The sequence below is a fragment of the Ascidiella aspersa genome, chromosome 7 (genome assembly GCF_963924565.1).
Source record: "Ascidiella aspersa chromosome 7, kaAscAspe10.2, whole genome shotgun sequence".
NCBI lineage: Eukaryota > Metazoa > Chordata > Ascidiacea > Phlebobranchia > Ascidiidae > Ascidiella > Ascidiella aspersa.
Window position 1 is genome coordinate 24,979,562 of NC_139453.1, and position 22,743 is coordinate 25,002,304.

The 22,743-nt window shown below is 34.7% G+C and overlaps 3 protein-coding genes across 3 annotated transcripts; 2 read left to right on the forward strand and 1 right to left on the reverse strand.

Annotated features, from left to right (window-relative positions):
* The first annotated feature begins 702 nt into the window (after positions 1-702).
* LOC146138623 (crystal protein-like) lies at positions 703-7,544 on the forward strand. The gene is made up of 11 exons (XM_083394621.1): positions 703-897; positions 1,166-1,263; positions 1,656-1,776; positions 2,362-2,575; positions 3,058-3,191; positions 3,545-3,747; positions 4,220-4,472; positions 5,111-5,265; positions 6,059-6,223; positions 6,924-7,083; positions 7,392-7,544. Exons 1-11 carry the CDS (start codon positions 703-705, stop codon positions 7,542-7,544), a joined length of 1,851 nt encoding a protein of 616 aa, XP_083250747.1.
* An 832-nt stretch (positions 7,545-8,376) lies between these two features.
* Positions 8,377-16,741, forward strand: LOC146138624 (protein GDAP2 homolog). The gene is made up of 11 exons (XM_083393218.1): positions 8,377-8,656; positions 9,311-9,459; positions 10,487-10,609; positions 11,054-11,173; positions 11,485-11,564; positions 12,850-13,018; positions 13,465-13,630; positions 14,236-14,389; positions 14,632-14,826; positions 15,224-15,367; positions 15,786-16,741. The coding sequence occupies exons 1-11, from the start codon at positions 8,385-8,387 to the stop codon at positions 15,882-15,884; spliced, it is 1,671 nt and encodes a 556-aa protein (XP_083249344.1). The 5' UTR covers positions 8,377-8,384; the 3' UTR covers positions 15,885-16,741.
* On the reverse strand, positions 16,673-22,331 carry LOC146138625 (uncharacterized). Its single transcript, XM_083393219.1, has 6 exons — positions 22,162-22,331; positions 20,708-20,801; positions 20,385-20,454; positions 20,005-20,128; positions 18,718-18,855; positions 16,673-18,246 (listed from the first exon to the last, which is right to left on the reverse strand). The coding sequence occupies exons 1-6, from the start codon at positions 22,285-22,287 to the stop codon at positions 18,055-18,057; spliced, it is 744 nt and encodes a 247-aa protein (XP_083249345.1). The 5' UTR covers positions 22,288-22,331; the 3' UTR covers positions 16,673-18,054.
* Positions 22,332-22,743: the final 412 nt, after the last annotated feature.

Genomic DNA, 22,743 nt, shown 5'->3' on the forward strand with positions numbered 1-22,743 from the left:
GGAAATGGCAACGTTGTATTTGCGGGGTTTCCCTATTTACATGTCCATTGTAACGCATAGAAACTTAGCAAATACATCTATATCTGCAAACCAAATAAAATCATTGTATTGTAACGATTAAAATATTTAATTCTGATAAACCAAGCCTATCATTAGCGTATTTGTTCATTTCAGAAATTTGTGATCAAGTTCGTTCCAACAATGAAGCACGCTATCTTAAAAGCAAACATCGTTTTTACTTTTCAGCTGTTCCTTCTCACAGTATGCACACAAGGTTGGCAACACTAAGCGATAACTTCATAATTATAGACATTACGTTTATTGTTTAAACACAGCGCTGACTTTTCACCGGTCTAAATTGCTGACAAAGTATGTAGCTAGACTGAGAATCAATAAACCGTTTAGCAGGAATGTAGGTCTAAAGCAGTCATGAATATGAAAGGTTTTATAGCGTAAGTCACTTGCCCAAAAAAGGCCAAAAATCAAATTCTAAAAAAAAAGAAAAGGCAAGCAATTAGTTTAGGAAAAGCCTTATGGAGGCGATCCTGCTACATAAACAGTATATACATATTTATAGATGGTGTAAAACAGGAACAGTTATGTTTAAGTCGGAATCTTTCTTTCGTTGTCTAATTTTAGTAATTTCGCGTTTCTTAAATTTACCTTTTACCTTTATGAACAGTTATCGACCTCTTAGTAGACATGATAAAGCTGTTCCTTACCATTTTGTTGATTCTCATTTTGGGCGAGGTTAAATGCGATGACTTTGCACACTCAATTGCGAGCGCGATCAGAGATTTGGAAGGGCTCCCTACAATTCAGACCCAACAGCGATTCCAAAACCCTGCGAAACATGATGTTATGTTGATGTACGACACTTACGCCGAACAACCACAGGTAAATAGGCTATGGCGAAAAATAACTATCATTTTGCCAAGTGCGACCCTTATGGTTGCGTTGTTCTATTGTTTCATTTGTGTTTAACTTTTTGATCAATCAAATAGGGCAGGCCAAAGCATCATTAAATCTATCAAAAACAATTAGTAAGTATTGTAAGATTAAAATTATTTTTTCCTTTATGCATAAGAAATACGCCTTCAGTGGATTGTGCTTTTTTATTCAAATGTTAATTTAGCGTGATTTTTCCTAATGTCATATAATGAAGGTAAAAACGACAAGTGGCCTGTTGAAAGGAGCAGCGTTAATCGAATCTCAAGCTTTCTACGGTGTTCCGTACGCTCAACCGCCGGTGGGTGACAAACGGTAAGTTTATGTTTGTTATGGAACTTTTGGAAACAGTGTAAAACAGTAAATGAGGAGTTTACATAACCGTTTGTTATAAAGGAAACATGTGTACATCCACCATACAACTATAGTGTTGTTAGTACAAGCCGAAATAGGTTGATTTAGTGAACGGATACTTTCCAGTATAGTTTATGGACGTCAATCGGTCTTTTTGTATTTTTTGTCTGAAATTAAAATTTAGACATGTTAGGTTAGGAATAATTTTAAAACTAACATGACTATGAACAGTACGACTTGTAGAAAACTAAGTCAATCATAAGAGCCCGTTTGGTTTATCTGAGTATTTCAAAATCGTGTCGTTTCAAGTGTTACGTCTTTATTTCCTTCATTCTTTTATAATGCTAACCCAGATTTACACGGTCCAAGCCACTGGCAGAAGAATCTGCTTTAAGAGAACTTGAAGTTTCCGTGAAGGAACGCATCGAGTGCTTCCAGTCGGCGGACATATGGAGCGTTCCCCCTTTTAACGACGTGAGTACAAAATCACAGTCGGCGCATCTTTATGAGGACAGATAAAATCAGCCTATATCAATGGTTTCCACTCAGGGGCCGTTCCCAACGCTCAATGTTGCAGAGAGATATTTCGACTTTGTTATTTCAATTTTTGCTCTATTGTTAAGCGTCTTGAAATACTCGAGTGTAACAAGTCAGAATGTTTTCCTTTATTGTACACAGTTCGTGGGTGATATTTCCGCTCAGCGAAAATGCTAGTAAGGGTGCCGCAAACAGTTTTACTTAATGGTGCCGTAAGCTGAAAAGGATTGGAACCACGGCCCCTACACAGCCATTACTTGTTCCCCTTCATAAACCTAATTTAAATCGGAATAAAAACAAAATTATTTCGTTTAAAGGATTTTTTTGCGAGTTATCAGCTCTTGTAAAAATGAAAACAAAGAGCTAGTTTCCCAAAACCGTAAAAGTAACAACACGACGAGCTTTGCTGCTTAAAACAGCTGCCGCTTGTTCCTATCACTTCATCCTTTTTTGAGGGCTCAGAGGCCTAGGGATTCCTATCACTTCATTCCTTAAACTCCAACCATATCTTCCTGATTTTAGTACACCGAGGACTGTCTTGTGCTAAACCTTGACGTTCCGAAACACCTTGACCTGTCAGACCCACGAGCGACCCCTGGCGGCCCAGGTCTCCCGGTGCTGGTTTATTTCCACGGAGGTGGCTTTATTGTGGGGAGCGGCAACCGGCCGAACTTCGACGGTCGATACTTGGCAAGCGCCACTAACACCATTGTGGTGGTGGTGAATTACAGGCTAGGTGGGTGTTGTGATGCTAATACATACGGTGTTGAACTATACAGCCCAAAAGAAAACTTGAACGAAGAAAGAAGTTCAAAAAAAGTGGTAGAGTTTCACAAAAACATCAAACATCAGTATCGCTTGGAGCTGCAAGTCCAACCCGTGTCATACCAACTTTTTGTTAATGACATTTGCAATATGGTTTTTGTATGCAGCTGTTATCCGAACTTATTTTAGTAGGGTCGAATTGTTTCATACGAATCATATACCATGGGCGTCCGGCGAGGGATATTTGAATTGAATAAACCAAGGCTCTTAGTCATCCATTCGTATCGGATTCTTCTGTTTTGTTTCCTCCGTGGCCTTTTTTGGTACTTGCTTTAAAAACTTTTTGCGTTCGCCAGTAATTCAACATTTTTCGCAATGTAAACCAATCCTATCGTCTGATTTTCTTCTATAACAACATTGGCAAAAAAAATCGCTTTTTGTCTTTACTTTAAGGCGCATTTGGATTTCTGGCTTACGACGAGGAAAATGGCGAAGTCGTCAAAGGAAACCAGGGATTCAAAGACCAACAACTCGCCCTTCAGTGGATCCAGGATAACATCGCCGGATTTGGAGGTGACAAAAATAAGGTAAATATCTCCTCTCTTCCGGGCTGATACAATAATAAAGTTCGCTTTAATATAAAATAATTTCATACAGAAAATAATTTAAAACATTGTGTTATATAGCTTAAGTATTATGCAAGCTATAAATGTATATATTTAAATAAAAGTTAACCTTCCAAAATAGCTGATTTCGTACATTTACATTAAACAAAACTACTTGTTTGCTTATAGACACTATAATATTACTCAGATTAACAAGTTAAAACCGTTTTGTTATTAAATCCGCTTCGGCGTGGTTAACAACCTATTCCTTTTGAACTTCGACATAAAATACACGAAATCCTACAGCTAAGCGAACTCCCACAATTTCAACGCAGGTCACAATTGTTGGACAAAGCGCGGGCGCCCAGGCCGTGACGTTTCACCTGATATCGGCCGAAAGCAAGCCGCTCTTTAGTCGCGCGATTCTGCAGAGCAACCCAGCTCTGTTTAAGTACCAGACGCTGGAAGAAGCCAAACTGGTGACTGACGTTTTGAAGGAGAATGTGAACTGCACCGGAGCAGGAATTTCCTGTTTGAGGTAAACGAAGCGGTTAGATTTAATGATTATATATTTGGCCACGTGATAGGCCCTCTGCTGATAAGACGGAAACACGGTCAATAAGGTTAGGATGGCTTTGTTTACATATTAGGTGAATGTTTTCATGAAGGAAAATCCTTGTGATTGGGACTGCTTGGGGCAACAAAAACGTTATATGTAGTTCCGTACTATATGCTATGAATTGCACCAAATAAAAGCTTTTGCCAGAAGATTTGTTTTATTATATAATTTATTATTGAAGCCTGTTTCAAACTTAGTATTCAAATTTTTTTACATAAAGCAACCAAAACATAGATTTAACTGTCTAAATATACGGCAAAAACAACTTGAACGTTTGTTGTCGGTTTGTTTAGATTTTTTGCAAAATCCTGTCTAGTTACAGCATTTTGAAAGAAGATGCTCCGCACCTTTCTCAATCCTCTTAATTAACCCTGGAATCGAAACATTTCAGGAGCGTCACTCCACAAGAATTAGTCCGCGCCACCTCCCAACTTAAACGTCACTACCTCGAAGTCAATGACCTGGCCGGGGTCGTGGAACCGACGAGGGTCATTCTGGACGGCGACGAATTCGGGGAAGACCCGATGCAGGTCTTCCGCGACGGCGGATGGCATGGTGACAAGCAAGTGATGATGGGAACGGTGAAAAGCGAGATGTACATGAAAGCTTTCTTTCCACTTATGGTCCCCGAGAAGTTATTTAAGGTAAGCGGTCCTAGACTAAGACATTTTCTAGATAATAGATTTGGCTGGAGAATGTTGTAGTTACTCGTCTTTGAGAAAATCGCCGTGGCTATATTATTTATTTTTATTCTGTAGGAAAGTCCAGTTTTTACGAAATCGAGAATTTGTATTAATAAAATAAACCTCATCATTTTAATAATTTTTCAAATTTAATAGTAATGTGACTAGTACTTCCATCTATTTTATAATTTTTAATTGAAGCTGGTTTCGATTAAAACCATATCATACGTTTAAACACAGACAGAAGTTTATTTTAGTAAATTAATGTACAAAGTCATGAATTTTTTTCTTGGTTCTCGTGCCACGTTCGAGTATTCGGATTACTTCTGAACACTGATACTCATCGGCCTTATGTAATTATATCCCGGGAAATTGGCATTACTTCTTTTTTTAAACATTCTTTTATACTAAAGGGTTATGAACTTATATATTTGTGTTCTCCGGTTGGTCCATTCGGCCATCTTCACATCTTCTTCAGAAATGAGAAAAATGTGTTAAAGGCCTTAAGACGATAATATGGCGGAAATAATTTTCAACCACTGTAAAAAAGTGCATTTCCCAAACCTTAGTTCGGCGTTATTAGTTTTGTTTATTCGCAGAGCATGATCGGGCGCATCTTCGGGCCAGAAATCGTGGAAGACGTGTTTGCAATGTACAAGCACTACGGAGCGGGGTTCCCGAAAGATTTCAATGATGCCTTGACCCACGCCGTTACCGACAGTTTTTTTAAGTGTCCTGTGCGAGCGTTAGCGAGGTGATATCTTATGCCGATTGACAGCAATTTACCACTATGTATAGTTGAACCTTTGTTAGTAAATTCTTGCTGACTTTACTATAGATACAATTTTTTACTTCTATCTCTTGTTAATATGTTTTTTCCATTTAAAAAAAATCTATTTCGGCCGAAAGTGCTATGCATATTATGCCATGCTGCATCGTTTGACAATCCAAAACGCGCAGTTTTTGTTAAATTAGACTACAAATGCAAGCAATATGCAAATCTCTTTTATGCACCAAATTTGAACCCAAATGACAAATGATTTTCGCGTTACGTTAGATTACACTGCATTTAACCCAGGGGACATAACAGATTATCAGTTCGCTTGACAATCTTAGACACTGTTTATATCAACTTTAGTAAGCGGTCGCGACGTATTTTTATACATTTATTGCGGCCCAGTCTTGTCATGTAGATTCTATCACAATACAGATTCGAAATAAATGCAAAACATTTATGTTCGGTTTTATTAGGCCACCTTTCTATATAAGCCTATATTACTTATATATTTTAAAATCAGCTAAATAAACACATTAAAACAGTTCAGAAAATAAGATCGTGATAACAAAATTAACGACTTCATTTTCCCGTTGGACCTTTTTTTCATAATTCTTCATTAGCCACTATTGCGCTTTCGCCTTAACACAAACACATTAAATTTTGTTCTTACAGTAAACCGGGGCGAATTAAACGGACTCGTTTTTTTAAATATAGGGAAATATTTATCAGCACACAATTGCAAACCTAATCAAATCTTTCCAACCAACAGATACGCTGCTAACAGCGCCGACGGTGGCCAAGTGTACCTCTACTCGTTCGACAAAGGGCCTGATGGGACGACCTGCCCCGATTCCTTTATCACTCCAAACCTGTGCGGGATTGCCAGTCACTCGACCGACAACATGTACCTGTTCAGGACGTACGGTGCCTTAAAGTGAGTGTTTTTTCTGTGCTGTTGTCTCAAATTTACCTGAACTAACTCAATCATTCAAACTAACGAAGAGTCACATATGCCTTTGAGAAAAACGATGTCGAAGTTAACAACTCGAGTTTTTGGACTCGTAGGCCTAAACGCATTGGCGGCACCTTAAATATAGTCTTATACGAGTAAAACTTGAAAAATCTTACAAATTAATTCTCGAAAATTGCTGGATTCTGACCCGGTTGGCATCCTTTCTGTTATACTTATCAATTCTGTACCTTTAGTGCAACCTGTTGTAAATAAGTCCCAGTAAAGTCACTCGTTAGATAACTTAAGTCTAAGTCAGGTTTTTTCGAATAAATAGCAAGTCAAGTCCCAGTGCAAGTTATAATTAGAGCAAGTCCACTTTACGTCCTTGTCATAAATAAAACGTTAAACTATTAAAACTGGAAAACTTGTTCGATTTTGGGCAATAACTCAAGTAAAAAATAATTTAAACGTTACATGTACCGGTAGCGGGCAAATTGTTTTATAAGCAAAAAATTAAATAAATATCCCATTTTGCAAAAAAATGCTTAATGAAAACAAATCATTTAACCCGAGTCTTTTGCCTAAAACGCTTAAGTCAAGTCATTCATTACAACACTGGTGCTACTGCATTCTATCTTACTTAAATATGTACTTTAATTTGTTTGTTCTTCGTATGCCGTAGCTATACTGCCACCGCTGAAGACGAAGTGGTCGCGGACCAGATGAACTACTACTGGGCCAACTTTGCCGCTAGTGGAAACCCGTCATCGCATTACGTCACGTCGATGGGGGAATTCCCCGAATGGCCGGAATATACCGATGGGGTTGAAGCTTCAGCACGGGTAAGAGTCTGTTATAAGTTTTTCAAGAAGTTTTTTATAGATCTTCGCATTTCTAACTATGGATTGTTCTTTTTTTTAACTTTCTATTCAAAATGGTTACGTATAGTACGCTACAAAGATTTAGTTTACCATCAAATATGAAATTTTTAATTAATAATTACTTAGTTAGTGTAAACGGCGTAACACTGAGTGTTTATTCTTTCATTGCCGCCTAAGTACTTAACAATTTGGAGCAGTCACGCTGCAAAACACAGTTTATGACGTTTATCCTCATACAACTTGTCCTGATCTCCTCCCTTTGTTTTTAGAGAAACGACAAGGGTTTTATTAACCGCATATTTGCAAACTTGGCCACGCAGTCATGGAGCAACATTAAGATGGACAGCCCAGTGCCAGAGGTGCAAGTCAACTACAGGGGATCAGAGTGCGATTTTTGGGACGGCGCCGGCGTTTATGCCTAAAATAAAAGTCATCGTGTTGAGTTGGCAACAATAAAATTGTTATCTCCTATGAGTATTTTTGTTCTGTGTTTGATGAAAATAAGGGCTAATGTTTGTGAGGAGTTTTTATTCATTTCAATCGTTTTTTTTTTATCTTTGGCTTGTGTGGCTATATTTAGATTCTCCGTTTTATGATTTCTATGACAGAGTGACAATGGTAGAGTACTCAGTGAAGCGTAATAATACGCTGTTGTTTATTTTCCTCGAGTACAAAACGCTGCAGACATCACGGAGTGGTAGTGCTTTACTCCTCCGCGTAAATATTTGCTTATGTAATAGCCAGACGGAGTTTTATTGTCGGCATTGTGAAATGCATTAACATTGCTATAGGCGCTTGTTTAGCATTCTACCACAGAGTTTCGACAATTATTTAGGCAATGCACAATTTTTGGGTTTGGGGGGTCTGTTAGTGTTTGGGTGAGTCGAGTAATATTATTTAAGGCGCTGGTCTAAAATATTTGGGTTAGGGTGCAAGTTTGGGTTTGGCTGGGTCAAGTATTATTATATTCATTATTTAATAAAATACTTGACCAACCTGACCCACCGGGGGTAATACTAATTTACGGAATGATGAATGGTCGGAATGGTCAGAACGCTCACTAATTTAAGTATTAGCCCGTTAAAACAACTATTAAATCATCGCACAATATTTGAGTTAGGGTGGGGGTTAGCGTTTGGGTGAAGGTGGGTCAAGTGTTATTATATTTAATAATAATACTGTGAGCGTTCCGACCATTCCGACCATTCATCATTCCGTAAATTAGTGTTACCCCCACCGGAACCTAAACGCTAACCCAAATAATGTGCGTTGAGGTAAGATTGAACAGCGCCAAAGTTTTCTTTATGTTGGTCTGCTATGTTCAGGGTAAACATCTTTCAATTTATTTGCTCATTTATAAAGTTTCAGCAACGATGGACCAGCCAGAAGTGTTACACATTTCTGATTTAATTTCATGGAGTAACGATACTTATAAACTAGCTAATTCTGATCCACAGCATCTGGAATTATCCACTAATCAAGTTGTGACCCCGTTTGATGTCAATGAAGAGCTCAATAACAGTGTTTATTTATGGTAAGTATTTTGACAGTTTGATGTATTAAATCCATGTTGGTTAAAATTTTCTTGAGAACTAAAAATTAAAAGCTTTTGGGTTGCTGCGGCGCTGGCCATTAATGTGAGGACTGATGTGTAACTAAGTCTCTTATATGTTTCTTGTACAATACATATCTGACTCCAAAGGGAGCCAGCCGCTAAAACACATGTCCTTATAACTTGTTGAACTCTAAACAGAGCCACTTTACTCACGCTCATCGGGATATATTAACAATTAAATTGTAATACACATGATCGGTATTAAATGTCAGTAGTGTACACTCTATCACTGTAAAGCCGAATAATATAGAAAGTATTGTAAAACTAACATAGAAAGTAGTTGTGAAATAGATCTAACTTATTTAAAGTATGTTTTTTGTAACTTAATTGATGTTTGCATAACACTCTTTTATTATGTGGAAATTCAATTCCATCGTCATTTGTTCAATAATGGGCCAGGCCAATTTATTTTGCACCAATAACAGAAGGTAAATTATAGGTCAATTGCTAAAAATCATGCATATGTTGATATGTAGCTTTTGGGCTCACAACCATCAAATTGTAAAGACCTTAACATCCTAATTTAACATAAACGTATATATACTTGATGGAAGTTATAACAATCATTTATAGGAGCGGAGATGTAACTCAACTTGAAGTGGATTGCCTTGTGTTACCCATCAACGAAATCTTACAAAAGGCAACCCCTCTTGCAGTTAGAGTCTGTCAAGTTGCTGGGCCCTCATTTGAAAGAAACCTAGACCATGTTATAGAAAATGGAGGTTTGTTGACATGCATATTTTAAATAATTAAAAAAATTTTTTTTCAAAAAATATGCCATGTAAAATTAAATATCTAGTTAAAGCATTTTCTTTAGTTTACAATATTCCTACCTAAATTAAAGGTAAAGAGAACCATAAATATACATTTAGGTCACAAAAATTATATAGTATAAACCAGCAGATCTTAATCCGGGGGCGCCAAGCAATTCTAAGGGGTCGCGAGCTCGACTTAAAATATTTTAACTTTTTGCAGTGATTTTAATGGTTTCGTTTGGGTTAGGCATAATTCCTACATACAAACTCTGTTTTTTGACAACTTTAACATTAAAACTGCAAAAATTTTTTAATCTTCTAGTTCCTTTTTAGAAAATCCACGGTATCACCGCCCTATTAAATTAACTTATAGATATACGATGAAAGCTATCGCCCTTTCGTACTATTTTTCATCTATATTTTATATATGATAACAGGCTATAGCAACAGGGGGAGTCAAACTTTTTTTGCACGAAACTATATTGTTTTATATTTTTTTGTTTTATATTGCCACTGTTATTATGTGTCATTACATCTTTTGAAACACGATAACGCAATGTTTAATATTTGCGCTTGACATTTTTTGCGCTTGACATCATACAACTCTTGCAACTGTGGAGTAAATGCCCTCGCAACACGTTCGTCAAAATCAGCTCGATAAAATCAATGTGTCGAGCTCTCGCAATTTGTTGTGTGCCCTATGCGAAACGCCTCTTCGGTTGCAGTTTAGCCAATTCAACCAAATACAACTCAACATTTTTCGCGCTTGCGCAACCAAAGACAACCTTCACTATTTTCCTGTTTTCTTAGTGATATTTAATTGCAAAATGTAGAAAAATTTTCTTAGGGGGGGCAAGACATGAGAAAATTACCAAAGGGGGGCGCGGCTGAAAAAAGGTTAAGAACCACTGGTATAAACAATGGTTCCAACTAAGGAAATTACTATTCAAAAATGACAAATTTCCGATTTCCGATTTTTCACTGTTTGATTCAGATTTAAAGACGAGTGCAGTCCAGCTTTCAGAAGCCCACAATCTTCCCTGTAAACAGATAATGCAGGCCATGGAGCCCAGGGTCAATGATCGTTTCATTACCGGAGTGGAAACTGCTTTACATGGTAAGTTCACAGCCCTGTATTTTTTCCAGTTATTCAAATTGCATTGTTTCACATTTAACCAATTTTCTGTATTGATATTTTAGTAGCCTGATATACTATATTATCTGAACTGCTTTGGTTTATTACTTAGCACAATTTGCTTGCATACTTTCAAATGACATTTTCAAGGTTTACAAAAATTATTACAAAATTATGAATATATATAATAGTATTTTTTCTAAATATAAATCTCATTTTTCATGATTTTGCCTGAAAATAGCGATTTATAAAGAAAAAACAGTATTTGTTATATATTACGAATATTTATTATTCCTTCTTGTGTAGTGTAAAGCAAACCACAATCTGTTGCCATATTGAACAATTTTTTTTTTATTGATTGCTTTATCTAGTGTACATGATGAAGTTACATAATAAACTTGCAGCAATTGACATTTTTAACGACAGATTGCTACTGTCAGTCCTTGCAACTGGCAGCCAACAGTGGGTGCCGAACTATTGCACTTACCCCACTCTGCAAAACACAAGATGACACAATTGAGAGAAAATTGACTCATGTAGCTATTCGTAAGTTGTACTTGTATTTTGTCAGAACTTCAACACTTAGTTTTTTTGACTTAGTTTTAGGCAATAAAAAATAAATATATACTGGAAGAGCATTTATATGCACTATGCATAGATCTGAAATGTAGCTATTTAAGATGATTTCAATTTATTTATTTTTTATGAATTTACTGACTTATTTGGCTTTGACATTCTTTTTTAAGCTACAATATATATATGTAGAAAACAATTTGTCAATAAATATATTTAGTATTTTCTGATAATGTTACTTCATGAATATATCACAAAAGTAACAAACTTAATTTGTATTACAGGAACTTTGCAATGTTGCTTAAAAAAACTATTGGATAAGTTTGATGCCGTCGTCATGATTGCTGCTGATGAAGCGAAACTGGTATGTTTATTTGACGGCTTTGCAACAAGGAAGTAAATGCTTTTAAGCCTTTGAATTAGACTTACATAATACTGCTATTTTAGGCAACGCTCTTTGTGTATTACCGTTTTCATCCAAATGCTTGTGGGCTTTAAATCCAGCTTAGCAGTTTAAAGCTTGTTTAACGAATGTAGTGTAAAGATCTCATCAGGGAATTTGTGTTTCACAAACAGTATTTTTATATGAATGTTATATAAAAAAATAAAATAAAATTGAAAACTATTTAAAAGGTATGTAATTGCTTTAAAAAAAATAGATTTAGCTAAACATTTTTAGCATGTTTTAAATCATTTACACTCAAGATAGTCATAAACACTCTTAACTGTCAATGTTGAAGTTTTTAATGTTGAATTTTTGATAAGCATAATGCATTAACCTTAACAGTGTCACTCATTAGACTTTTAATTAAGATTAGTCTATTGTACATAACGCTTATCAAGCAAAAAATTCTTGAATGACGAATGCCTGTGGGCATCTCTATATCAGTATGACGGTAGCAAATCTGTTCTTGTAATTACTTCCTCTTGGACAAATGCTGGCCTCTCCCACTTGGCAATGCTTTTGGTGACATACACTTTTGTGCTAGTATTGCTAAGGACAAGCACTTGGTTGTCCTATTTTTTGTTAGTGGTTGTTAGAAAAACTTAACTATTTTACTTCCCGAATGTGACTATTTCAACTCTTTGTATCCATTTATCTAATTTACAACAAGTGAACAATATAGTAATCATGTTTAGCAACAAATCACGCACTTGATGTCCATTAAAATCTGTACAGGCTCTCAGCTGGTGGTTTATGGTCATTGGTGACCTTATAAATGGTGCATAGCTTTTTTTATGAAGTAATGCTTTCATTGCTGAGCAGAGAGTAAGATTGTATTTTGTTCAAATAATCCAAACATTGCCAATATCTATTTCCTTGCTTGGTCAACGGTATAATTAGCAATTATAGACATTGAGCATTTTGTAGTTTAGATTAAAGTCTGATTATATTATGTTGAGTTGCTTTTGGGGGTCCACAGATATTTAAATCGGTATGATGCCCAGTGGACAAAGAACAGTTGAGAAACCCTGTTCAATACTATCCTTCTTTAGCGGTATCCACTTTTGATATTTAAGAAATGTGATTTTTACTTCTTATTTTCAAGTTTACAAAATTGGTGAATCCTGTGTCATATGGTAAATGTCAACAAATATAACATTTTACATATGAACTTCATTCTCAGGCCTAGTTGTTTTTGTTGCAGAACATGTACGAGGAATTGTTCTGCTCCTATTTCCCCCGCTCGAATCAGGAGGCTGCATCTGCTGTTTGTTTACTGCCACAGTGCCGCGTCGGAGAGTGGGGTGAGGTGATTTACCCCGACCGTGAAATAAGGATCACCGACCTCACTGCTGCCAGAAGTTCGGAATCAGGTTCAAAATTAAATTTTGCGATTTTTGATTGAGTAAAGATGTTTAAACGTTTACTGTAACACAAAAAACACATTTTGGATTTTAAATGTTAACTTGTCTAATTTTGGATACAGAGGGGCCAACCTGTGCGCTAAAACTGGTTCTATTCGAACTAAATAAATTGTGTGTTTTATAACCTTAGTGATTAACGACTTTAGATATGGTTAAAAGCAGTTTATTTATAGTAAAAAATAAATCTTCAGTGAGAATTATGATGTTTTGATAAATATACCTAATATATCAACCAGAAAGCATTAAAATATAGTATTTTCTGCTAATTCTCACGTTCTAATATTAGTTAAGTGCAGTGGCAGCCATTAGTAAATAAAGTCTCTAATCCCATCAGCTACAAATAAGAAAACTGTGTATTCATGATTCAACTAATCAGCCTATACCCATTACAACAGATTCAAGCACCTCAGAAGGCGGAGAATCTTCCACTTCCGATGAAACAATCATTGGAAAGCTGAACGACCACTCTTTCACAAAGATGTCGGGCGACCACGATGAGAAAAGGAGATTCCAGCTGCAGATGTTAACCCAGGATCAGATGCGCAGAGCACAGGAGAGAATGTAGGAATCAATTTACTTCTAAAGTTCTCTTGCTGTTACCAGTGCACAATGCTCTGTTCAGTTAATTATTAGAGTTACCGATCTCCGGTAATTACTTTCTATTGTTAAGTCAGGTTAGATTACTTTTCGTTGATTTACTTTACAGGGAACAACCAATCATCTAATAAATAAAACAAAAAACGGATTGATTGCGATGTGTCTAAAATTTGGTTAACAACATAAAACAATAGGTTAAATCGTTAAAAGATATTTTGCTGACCCTCCAATTTTACTGATTTTGGCGAGGTTTTAAAAAAGTTTATTGTTTAACACCCACATTGGTTTTCCTCAAAAGTCATTACTCAGAAAATAGTTATAAAAAGTAATTTGCCTAACACCATTCGAAAAATATCAACATTGAAACAGTAAAAAACATATACTAAAGCATAGGTCAAATATAATAAGTTTCAATTTGAAAAAATATATAAATTTATTTGCACGGAATCAACACTCTTAGTGTACAACACATACCTGTTGTTATATTGAAGAATTGTGAAGTAAAAATACTGTTTTTTTAGTTTTCTTCTAGTGATGAAAACAAATCAATTAAATGACTTATTTATCAGATATCGACGACTTTTGCGACTTGCCCGAACCAACAACTTATCTCAGATTGCAGCCACAAATGCCTTGTACTTGTCGGGTGAGGATCACACCGGTTCACCTGTGGTGGTTCTTATTGCCAAGTACATGAATGTCCCTCAACTGGATTTAGATCAGGTCAGTGTAACTGTAAATTGCCTAACTGTGTAGTGCATGATGTCCTTTAAAATTTGCGATCTTATGGAATACCTTTTAAGATATATGTAGTTTTTAATTTATTTAAAACTTGTGTATTGATGCACCTCTAAATAGGTAATCCGTTATTGAAAGCCTGAATTGTATGTTTTTGATTAATTAGGTTACATTTTTGGTCTTGTCACCAAGATTACTAATTTATTTCTGTTTAACCGTCTTTACAGGCTTTGTTGTATTTTATCCATATTCTGGACTCGGTTGTGGATGGCAAATATTCCATTGTTTATTTCCACTCAATGTCACAAAAGCAAAACCGTGTGCCGTCTAAGTTTGTTGAGAAAGCCTACAATGTACTGGACCCACGCTACAAAACAAACCTGAAGTATCTCTACATCGTTCACCCAACGTTTTGGAGTAAGGTAAGAGGATTTGGCACTTTATTCAGACATTGTTGGCATACATCCGAGTACAGTCAGCAATCTGTATGACATGTAGCTATTTTTGTCAAATTAACCAGGTGTAAACTTTACCATGACAAGTCTTACTTTATTTAACTGTTTGTAGAATATAACTTAAAACATCAATTGACTTAAAACCCTGTGCCTAATTTAGGACTGTGGAAGAATAGAAACAAATGAAATATGTTGTTATCTTTAGGTAGCAGGATACAAAATAGCATTGTCTGAAGACCTAGAAAAAACACCGATCTGAACAGTCACTTAACACTTCGTAACTCTTAGCGTTGTGCTTATAAAATATATCATTTTATCAGTACACAATTAATAGTTAGTTTCTTTTACAAAAAACTGTATGTAGCTATTTTCCTGGATGTTTACTACTTTTTCTGCGAACGACATCAAGAAGAAGTTGATCTTTATTAAGAACATCCCGCAAATATTTCAGTTTATGTCAGCTGATCAAATCGACATACCTCCATTCATCTGGGATTATGATATGCAGGTGATTTTTAAGAGTTAAACCCAACTTTTTCTTAAACATGACCAAATACATGCATTTTATCTATCAAAATTGGATTTTTCATATAAAAAACAGCCATCCTTTAAATCAGGATGTTTCAAACCTGGGCCACCAATGTAAATGCTATATGTAGTGATACCAAAACCCAATAATGTAGTATTACACTGATATATTCATTGTATGACGCCTGTAGAAAATATGTGCAATCTTTTAGCACCATTCTTTATTACAAAATGTTTAGATATTCATTCAAATGTTATATTCAGTGATGTCATTTTCCTTTAGTTTAAGCATGCCATTTCTGTATTGTCCATCAAAAATAATTACTTCGTATATCAGCTTCATGACTTATTTCATTTTTAGCAAGTCATTTTTTCTTACTTTCCTTTTTCATTTCCAGTCAAATCCGACATTGTATCCAGGAAGAAAGCGAAGAAATGCTAAGCAACGCAACACCGGCCAATCAACTAGGGTTTTTAATTCTGCCTCATCATCGTGACAAAAAAACTCTATTTTGTAACTTTTTTGAAATTTATTTAAAAGTCATTAGGAAGTTTACGCAACTAGCCTGCTATGACATCGACCAAGTTATGTTGGCGTAATAGGTGTGATTCATATATATAAAATAATAATATCAAGATCACTAAATTCATTGCTCAAGGCAGGCAGAAGTTTTTTTCTAACAAGTTTTATCTTGACATGAAAACAATGCAGTAGTCCTGTTGGTTGAAGTCTGAATACAATGCCGGAGTTCAATTGTTATAAAGCCTATACCTTGAACATCCGACCTATACAACTGCCGTGGTGGCAGGATTTTAAATAACCAACTGTTAAAGCTGTCGGTAGAAGACAAACTAATTGCAAATAAGTCGGTCGTTTTTAAGTGCTTTGTGTTATAAACTACCTCCCCAAACTTGACAAGTCACTGAATTTCAAAAAACAGTGTATTTTAAAGTTAAGTGTTCAAGTTTAAAGGAAGAAAGCTCAGCCACAAAGAATACACCCAGTGCAAATGTTTACTACCTTGCCATGTTATGTAAAGAGTGCAATGTTGTTCTATTGAAGCCTTTATTTCTTTACCATGATCGTAGAAATTTATTAAAAACAATATCTTGCCACTTAGGCAAACTTTTTCTATTGGCTTAATTAAGCTGCCAAACAAGCCCATAAATTTCGAAGCACTTGAATTTTTTTTTTTTGTACTTTTCTCTATTGGTGCTGTTCACACGTTCACACGATATCTTTGTTTTCTCACAATACACGTACGTACATCATAAGCATTCTCGCTCGATTTGTGAAAGTTGGGTTTCTTCAGTAGCATACATGCCATGCTCTCTTAATAAAGTTTAAAAATGTTTGCGACCAGTTGTGTATATAAAAGTGCATTTTGTTCATAATCTAATAATAGTTCACAGAAAATTTTGTAAACATTGGAAAACACAAAGGTTTTAATAATTCGTCAGGTTTGTAATATATTCTGGAAGGAGTGTTTTATAAGTCACTCTATTGAGGTATACAAAAAAGTTTAGGCTATGAAATATTTTACCAGTTATTAGAACATCTTGCAGCATTTTCCCCATACAATACGGTTGATATATGTTTGCCAGAAAACTTCATACTGAATATTATAGCACACATATATATATTTAATTTACTAACCAAATCATCATAGTTTAAATTGCCTCCATGATTAAACTGTCTAGTTAATTCAGTTTGAAAGTACAAAGGTTAGAGGTATGTACATTTTAATGTAGCAAAATCCATATAATTTGATTCCACAGTGAAAAATACTACTTCACAAAAAAATACGCATTTAATACCAGAAACAGGTGAGCCCAAAAATTCTACCCTACTACTTCAAACACACGCCTTTATTAGGAAAAACCTTCATCCATACACATTACTGAATATGCTTGAATGTACAATTAAAAACCTTTTACAATTACAATATGTATCAACTTGATATTGAAGCATGTACAAGACAAAATGTGTGTTGACAGGAAGGCAATCTTTAAATTTGTTTTAGGTAGTCTTACATTTCCCCATAGAATACAGTTGATGTGTGGTTGCCAGAAAACTTCATATTAAATATATACAAAGCACATATATTACTTTACCAAACAAATCAAACTCTCAATAACTAAACTGGCTAGTTAATTCAATTTGTAAATACGAAGGGTTAAGGTATGTAGATTTTAATGTATTACAAAATCCACATAATTTGATCACACAGTAAAAAACACTGTTTTTCAACAAAAAACGAACATTTAATTCCAGAAACAGGTAAGCCTAAAACTGCTCTCCGACTACAAACCACATATTACTTTGTTGTACAATTAAAAACCCTTTACAATTACAATATATGTATATTGTGATCAAAGAATGTACAAGAAAAAAGGTGTGTTGAAAGGAAGGCAATTTTCAAATTTGTTTTATATGCGAGTTCTACAGTACAGTTTCATTTAACAAGTTACCTAATTATGTGGCCTGAAAAAAAAAAATTTTTTTTTTTGGACACATTTGGTTGTTTTTGTCCGAATTATTTTCTTTATTTTTCTTGGCTAGTTGCGTACTGCCGCGACTTAATAAAGTGCAACAGTTTTCAATATCATAACAAATAAAAGTGAAGCAGGAAATACTAGTATATTAACACTCTAATTTGTACATGTTTACAACTCTGAATGGCCTTCAGATTTCTTCTTGTTTAATCCAATGGGGCATGACAACCCAAGGCCGCCCATACCACAATAACCGCCTGGGTTCTTCGCCAAATACTGCTGGTGGTAATCTTCCGCATAATAAAATTCAGAAGCTTTTTTAATTTCGGTTGTAATTTTTCCATGTCCTGCTGTATCCAATACCTTGTAGTGATTTAAATAACATTTGGTAAATTTATGCAACAAAGTTATTGCTTATCATCAATTATGTCTGTTTTTATTTTAGTTTAAGTCACCTAAAATAGTTTAAGTCACCTAAAAAAACTAAAAAAGCAGCCTAATAATCCATTAAAGAAAATATTTATAATATACAATTGTGTAAGTGTAATTTTTTTTACAAGGTGTGATTGTATGTGCATAGGACAACATATTTGACCCACCTGGTTTAGTCCACATTTCTCAGTTTTACACAGGCAAACTGCCTAAGTATATATACTGGGACAGCTTTGTTTAAACAAAACATGTAAAACAATTTGAGCTTGTTTCCCTCACTTTTTATTTTAAACATTTTGCAGGCTGCAGGAAATGGTTTTGTAGGCCCTATGTGGTATGTGGGTATTGTATGTTTGACACCCCTGGTTTAGACGGTACACATTTCTAAAAATGGAAACCAACCTTTTGGTATTCATCTTTTGATTGAAGTGCTTGCGACTTTTGCTTTTCATCGTAGTAATAAATGCCAGACCTGTATTGGGTTCCTCGGTCATTGCCCTGGCCCATTCCCTGTGTGGGATTGTGATTCTCCCAAAATACCTGTCATGTAGTTCAAACGTAACAATAACTAAGAAAATTAAATGTGCTGTTGCTACCAGTATATACTGAAATACCTAACAATATTGTAATCTAGGGTTAATTTTGCATGCAAATAAAAAAGAGAATTAGTAAGTATCTGGTTGATTATTTCTGTCCTTTCCCATTGTATTAGATCACAATAAATTGTTAGGTAAACTGTTTTTTTTTTAATTGCAAAAAGGAAAAAGTTTTGTTGAACTTGGAATCTCTATACATATACTGTATGTAATTTAACAAGGTTCATACTAATGAAGTATGCAAACCACAGTTAAATGCAGATTCCCCATAACAGGATAACATAATACATGTCCTGTAGGAAATGGCAGCATGTGTAAGTCATCATTGTTTTTATTAAGATATTAGGGATATAAGTAGAAATTTATAAAAACTTAGCCATTGTATTGGTTTCCTTTTCAAGCCACATTTTATATATGTTGGTTGTCATTAGGGCGATTATTTTTTCACCTCAAAAATCAAAATTTTGACCCAAAATTAGATGATTTTGACAAAATTTTAACCTTTTAGAAATACAATGATTTAAACAACATATTGTCGGGGTTTACGGAAAACTAACGAAAATGCTTAGTTGATATTATTGTTATTTCAAAAAGAGAAACAACTATAAAAAATGCCAAAGAAAAACAAGACCTTGGTTATTTTAGAAAAATGTGGTGTAAACAAATGAAATACAATGTAAAATCAATTGCAAAATATTAACAAAGACCTAGATATTAAAATATGAAATGAGATAATTGCAAATATTTAATATGTTGTCCAAATCAGAAATACACAACTATATATAATGCAAAAACGCAGTTGGAGCTGAACATAATGCGTTAAACTAGGTCTGGGTAATTGGGTGGTTTTCTGCAAGCTGTATATGGCTGTATTGAAGATATGTTAGAGTTAAAAAGTTGTATACTAATTCCGGACTAAATTGTTTCAATGATAAAATTTTAACTTAATGACAATTTAAAAAAGTTGACTATAGTGTTTTTCAATTTTGTAAATATGCATTTTTAAATACCAAGTCAAAAAAATAATCGTCATAATTATCATATACTTTAATGTTACTTACTCATTCAAGATAGTTACAATATAAAACCTTACTTTTAGAAGTCCTTCAAAAGAAATTTTGTCAGGATGAAATACAACTCTAACAACTTCGTTGTGGTTTGTTTGACCACTGCACACCTCATTGTAGGTTGGGTTTTTTGTCAACCCACCACTGTATCTGTGTGTATTAAATGGCTTAAGTTAGGTAGCAGGCATGAAGTTGTATGACATTACTGCAACATTTTACATTTAACAACAAGTTGACAAAAACAATTATTGAACACTAAAAGTAAATTATTTTTCTTACATTTTTATGACATTCTGCCAAACAAGTAAACAATAGGCTGACTTTAATAAAATAGGTGTTCAAAACACAGCCCAATGCACATAAGACAATAATTAAAGCACTATATCAAGTCTCAATGAATTCTTACCCTACTTGTGTTGAGTAGACTCCGCTTGTTTGCCAAAATTTCCTTTCAGCGCCCCAGAAACATCCCATACCTACAAAACAACAATATGATAAAACATAAGTTTGCAAAACCTACAGTTGGTGAACGGTTCATTTTGTTAGTTAGTAATGGCCTTATCTCTTTCAAACTGCTTTGTATTAAGTGATTGCATAAACAAGGATTTTATTCTAATGTTTCAATCATATAATGTGTAAAATCATTTTAAGTTTTACATCTCAAATTATAAAAATAATGAAATTGAGTTTGATATAGTAGACCACTTAAAACACTTAGATAAAACTTACCAAACATTGCCATGGATGTGTCCTCTGGAAATGGTGGCATCAACTTTGCCTTGTTCACATAATGAGTGACATTTTTCTCTGTCCAACTTAAAGCCTGCAAAAGTCAGAAATGTTTTGCAAATAGAATTATATCCTAAAATAAGCAATAACAAAGCAATATAAAATAGTTGGAGATTTTAGTATGACAGAAACAATGATTGAAATGCAGATACCATGCAGACATTTTGGGTGAATTTCTTTTCTTGTGGGCAAGTGCTAATTGGCCGACACTTGTCTGACTCGCAAGTGAAATTTTTTGAATTCAATATTCACCATGCACTTCAATACTAGATTAAAAAACACCGACACTTTGCACAGGGTTTATGGTTGTGTTATAGGTTTCGGTTTACTGATATTTCTGCCAATATTCCACTCCTATGAATATATGGATAAATTCAGGCCGATATATATTATAATCTAAAAATTATCGGTTTTTATATGAAAAAGGTGATATTGCTCAATCTCTATTGGTAGTCATTGCCAATATTTGTGCTTAGTTTGTGTTTAGGGATAGTATGACCATCTGACTTTTTTAAGTATTTAAACATTTAAATATACCAAATATATTAAGGTCGGCCAATTTATATAAATGTTAAATGTCTACTAATATCCAACCAGGGCGCTGGTCTAGAATCCTACCACACCGTTGATATTATTGAAGCAATGCATAATATTTGGGTTAGGGTGTCGGTTAGTGTTTTGTTGAGGGTGGCAGTGTTGTAAACAAGTCATTTTGAAATGACTTAAGTCCCAGTCAAGTCTTTTGTAAAAATAAAAGTACAAGTCAAGTCTTTTTGAATAAATAACAAGTCAAGTCCCAGTCCAAGTCATCGGTTGCCCAAGTCAAGTCCCAGTCAAGTCATAATTAAAGCAAGTCAACTTTAAGTCCAACCCTTGTCAAAAAAATAAAACTTTAAATTATGAAAACCGGCAAACTCCTCCGATTATTATGAGCAACTCAAGTCAAAAATAACATAAAATCAGCATATAACAAGCAAATTTTTTTTATGTGCAAAGATTGGGCTAAAAAACGCAATTTTATAATTAATTGCTTAATTAAAACAATTTATTTTAACCCAGGTCATTTGTCCAAATGACTTCAGTCAAGTCAAGTCATTTAAAAACAGTGACTTAAGTGCACTTAAGTCAAGTCATTGACTTAAGTCATTACAACACTGGAGGGTGGGTCAAGTATTATTATTTAAAAATATTACTTGACTCACCCAAACCCAGATGCTAACCCGCACCCTAACCCAAGTAATTTTCGCTGTGGTAGGATTCTAGACCAGCGCCCCAACCAGTGACCTAACCACAACCACATAATAAAGGCTTAAGGTCAAGAAATTTTCCAAATACATAATATAATATACATATTTTATGTACACATTGTTCAAAATAGCAACAAATAGGAATACCTGTAACCTTCCAGCCAGTGCATCTTCGTTGGAAACCATTCTTGTGGGGTGTTGACCTCCCATTACAACATACCGACTAAGCCAGGCCAAAACGCCCAGACGCAGCATTTGTTTTGAAAAATTCATAAATAAATCAGAGCATTCGGTTATTCCCCAATTTAAAAGGCTGTAACGATGATGCAGCAAAAAAAGGTTACGTAAGCCGCAGATGTTATACAATCTCTTTGGGGCAGTTACTGAAAAAAACTCGAAATTGATCTGGGTTGGAATATGGAGCACTTTTACACGTCAGCTGTGAAATAAGTTTTTTATTGGCTGATTAATGTCAGTTTTGTTTGTTTAATATCTACGTGCGACTTTCTTTAAAAGTTTCCTTGATTTGGGGATATTAGACTAGGTACCACTGTTAAATTATTGAATTTTAAATGGATAATAAAGGAAACTGTCTAACCAAAAAATCAAGAAATACTTTTTTAATATAGCGATTTTCTGTAATTAATCTTCATTAAGGGTGACGTAAAATATACCGCCACGCTCAATGCAAACATATATTGCTATATAAACCACCGTTACGTTCAATAT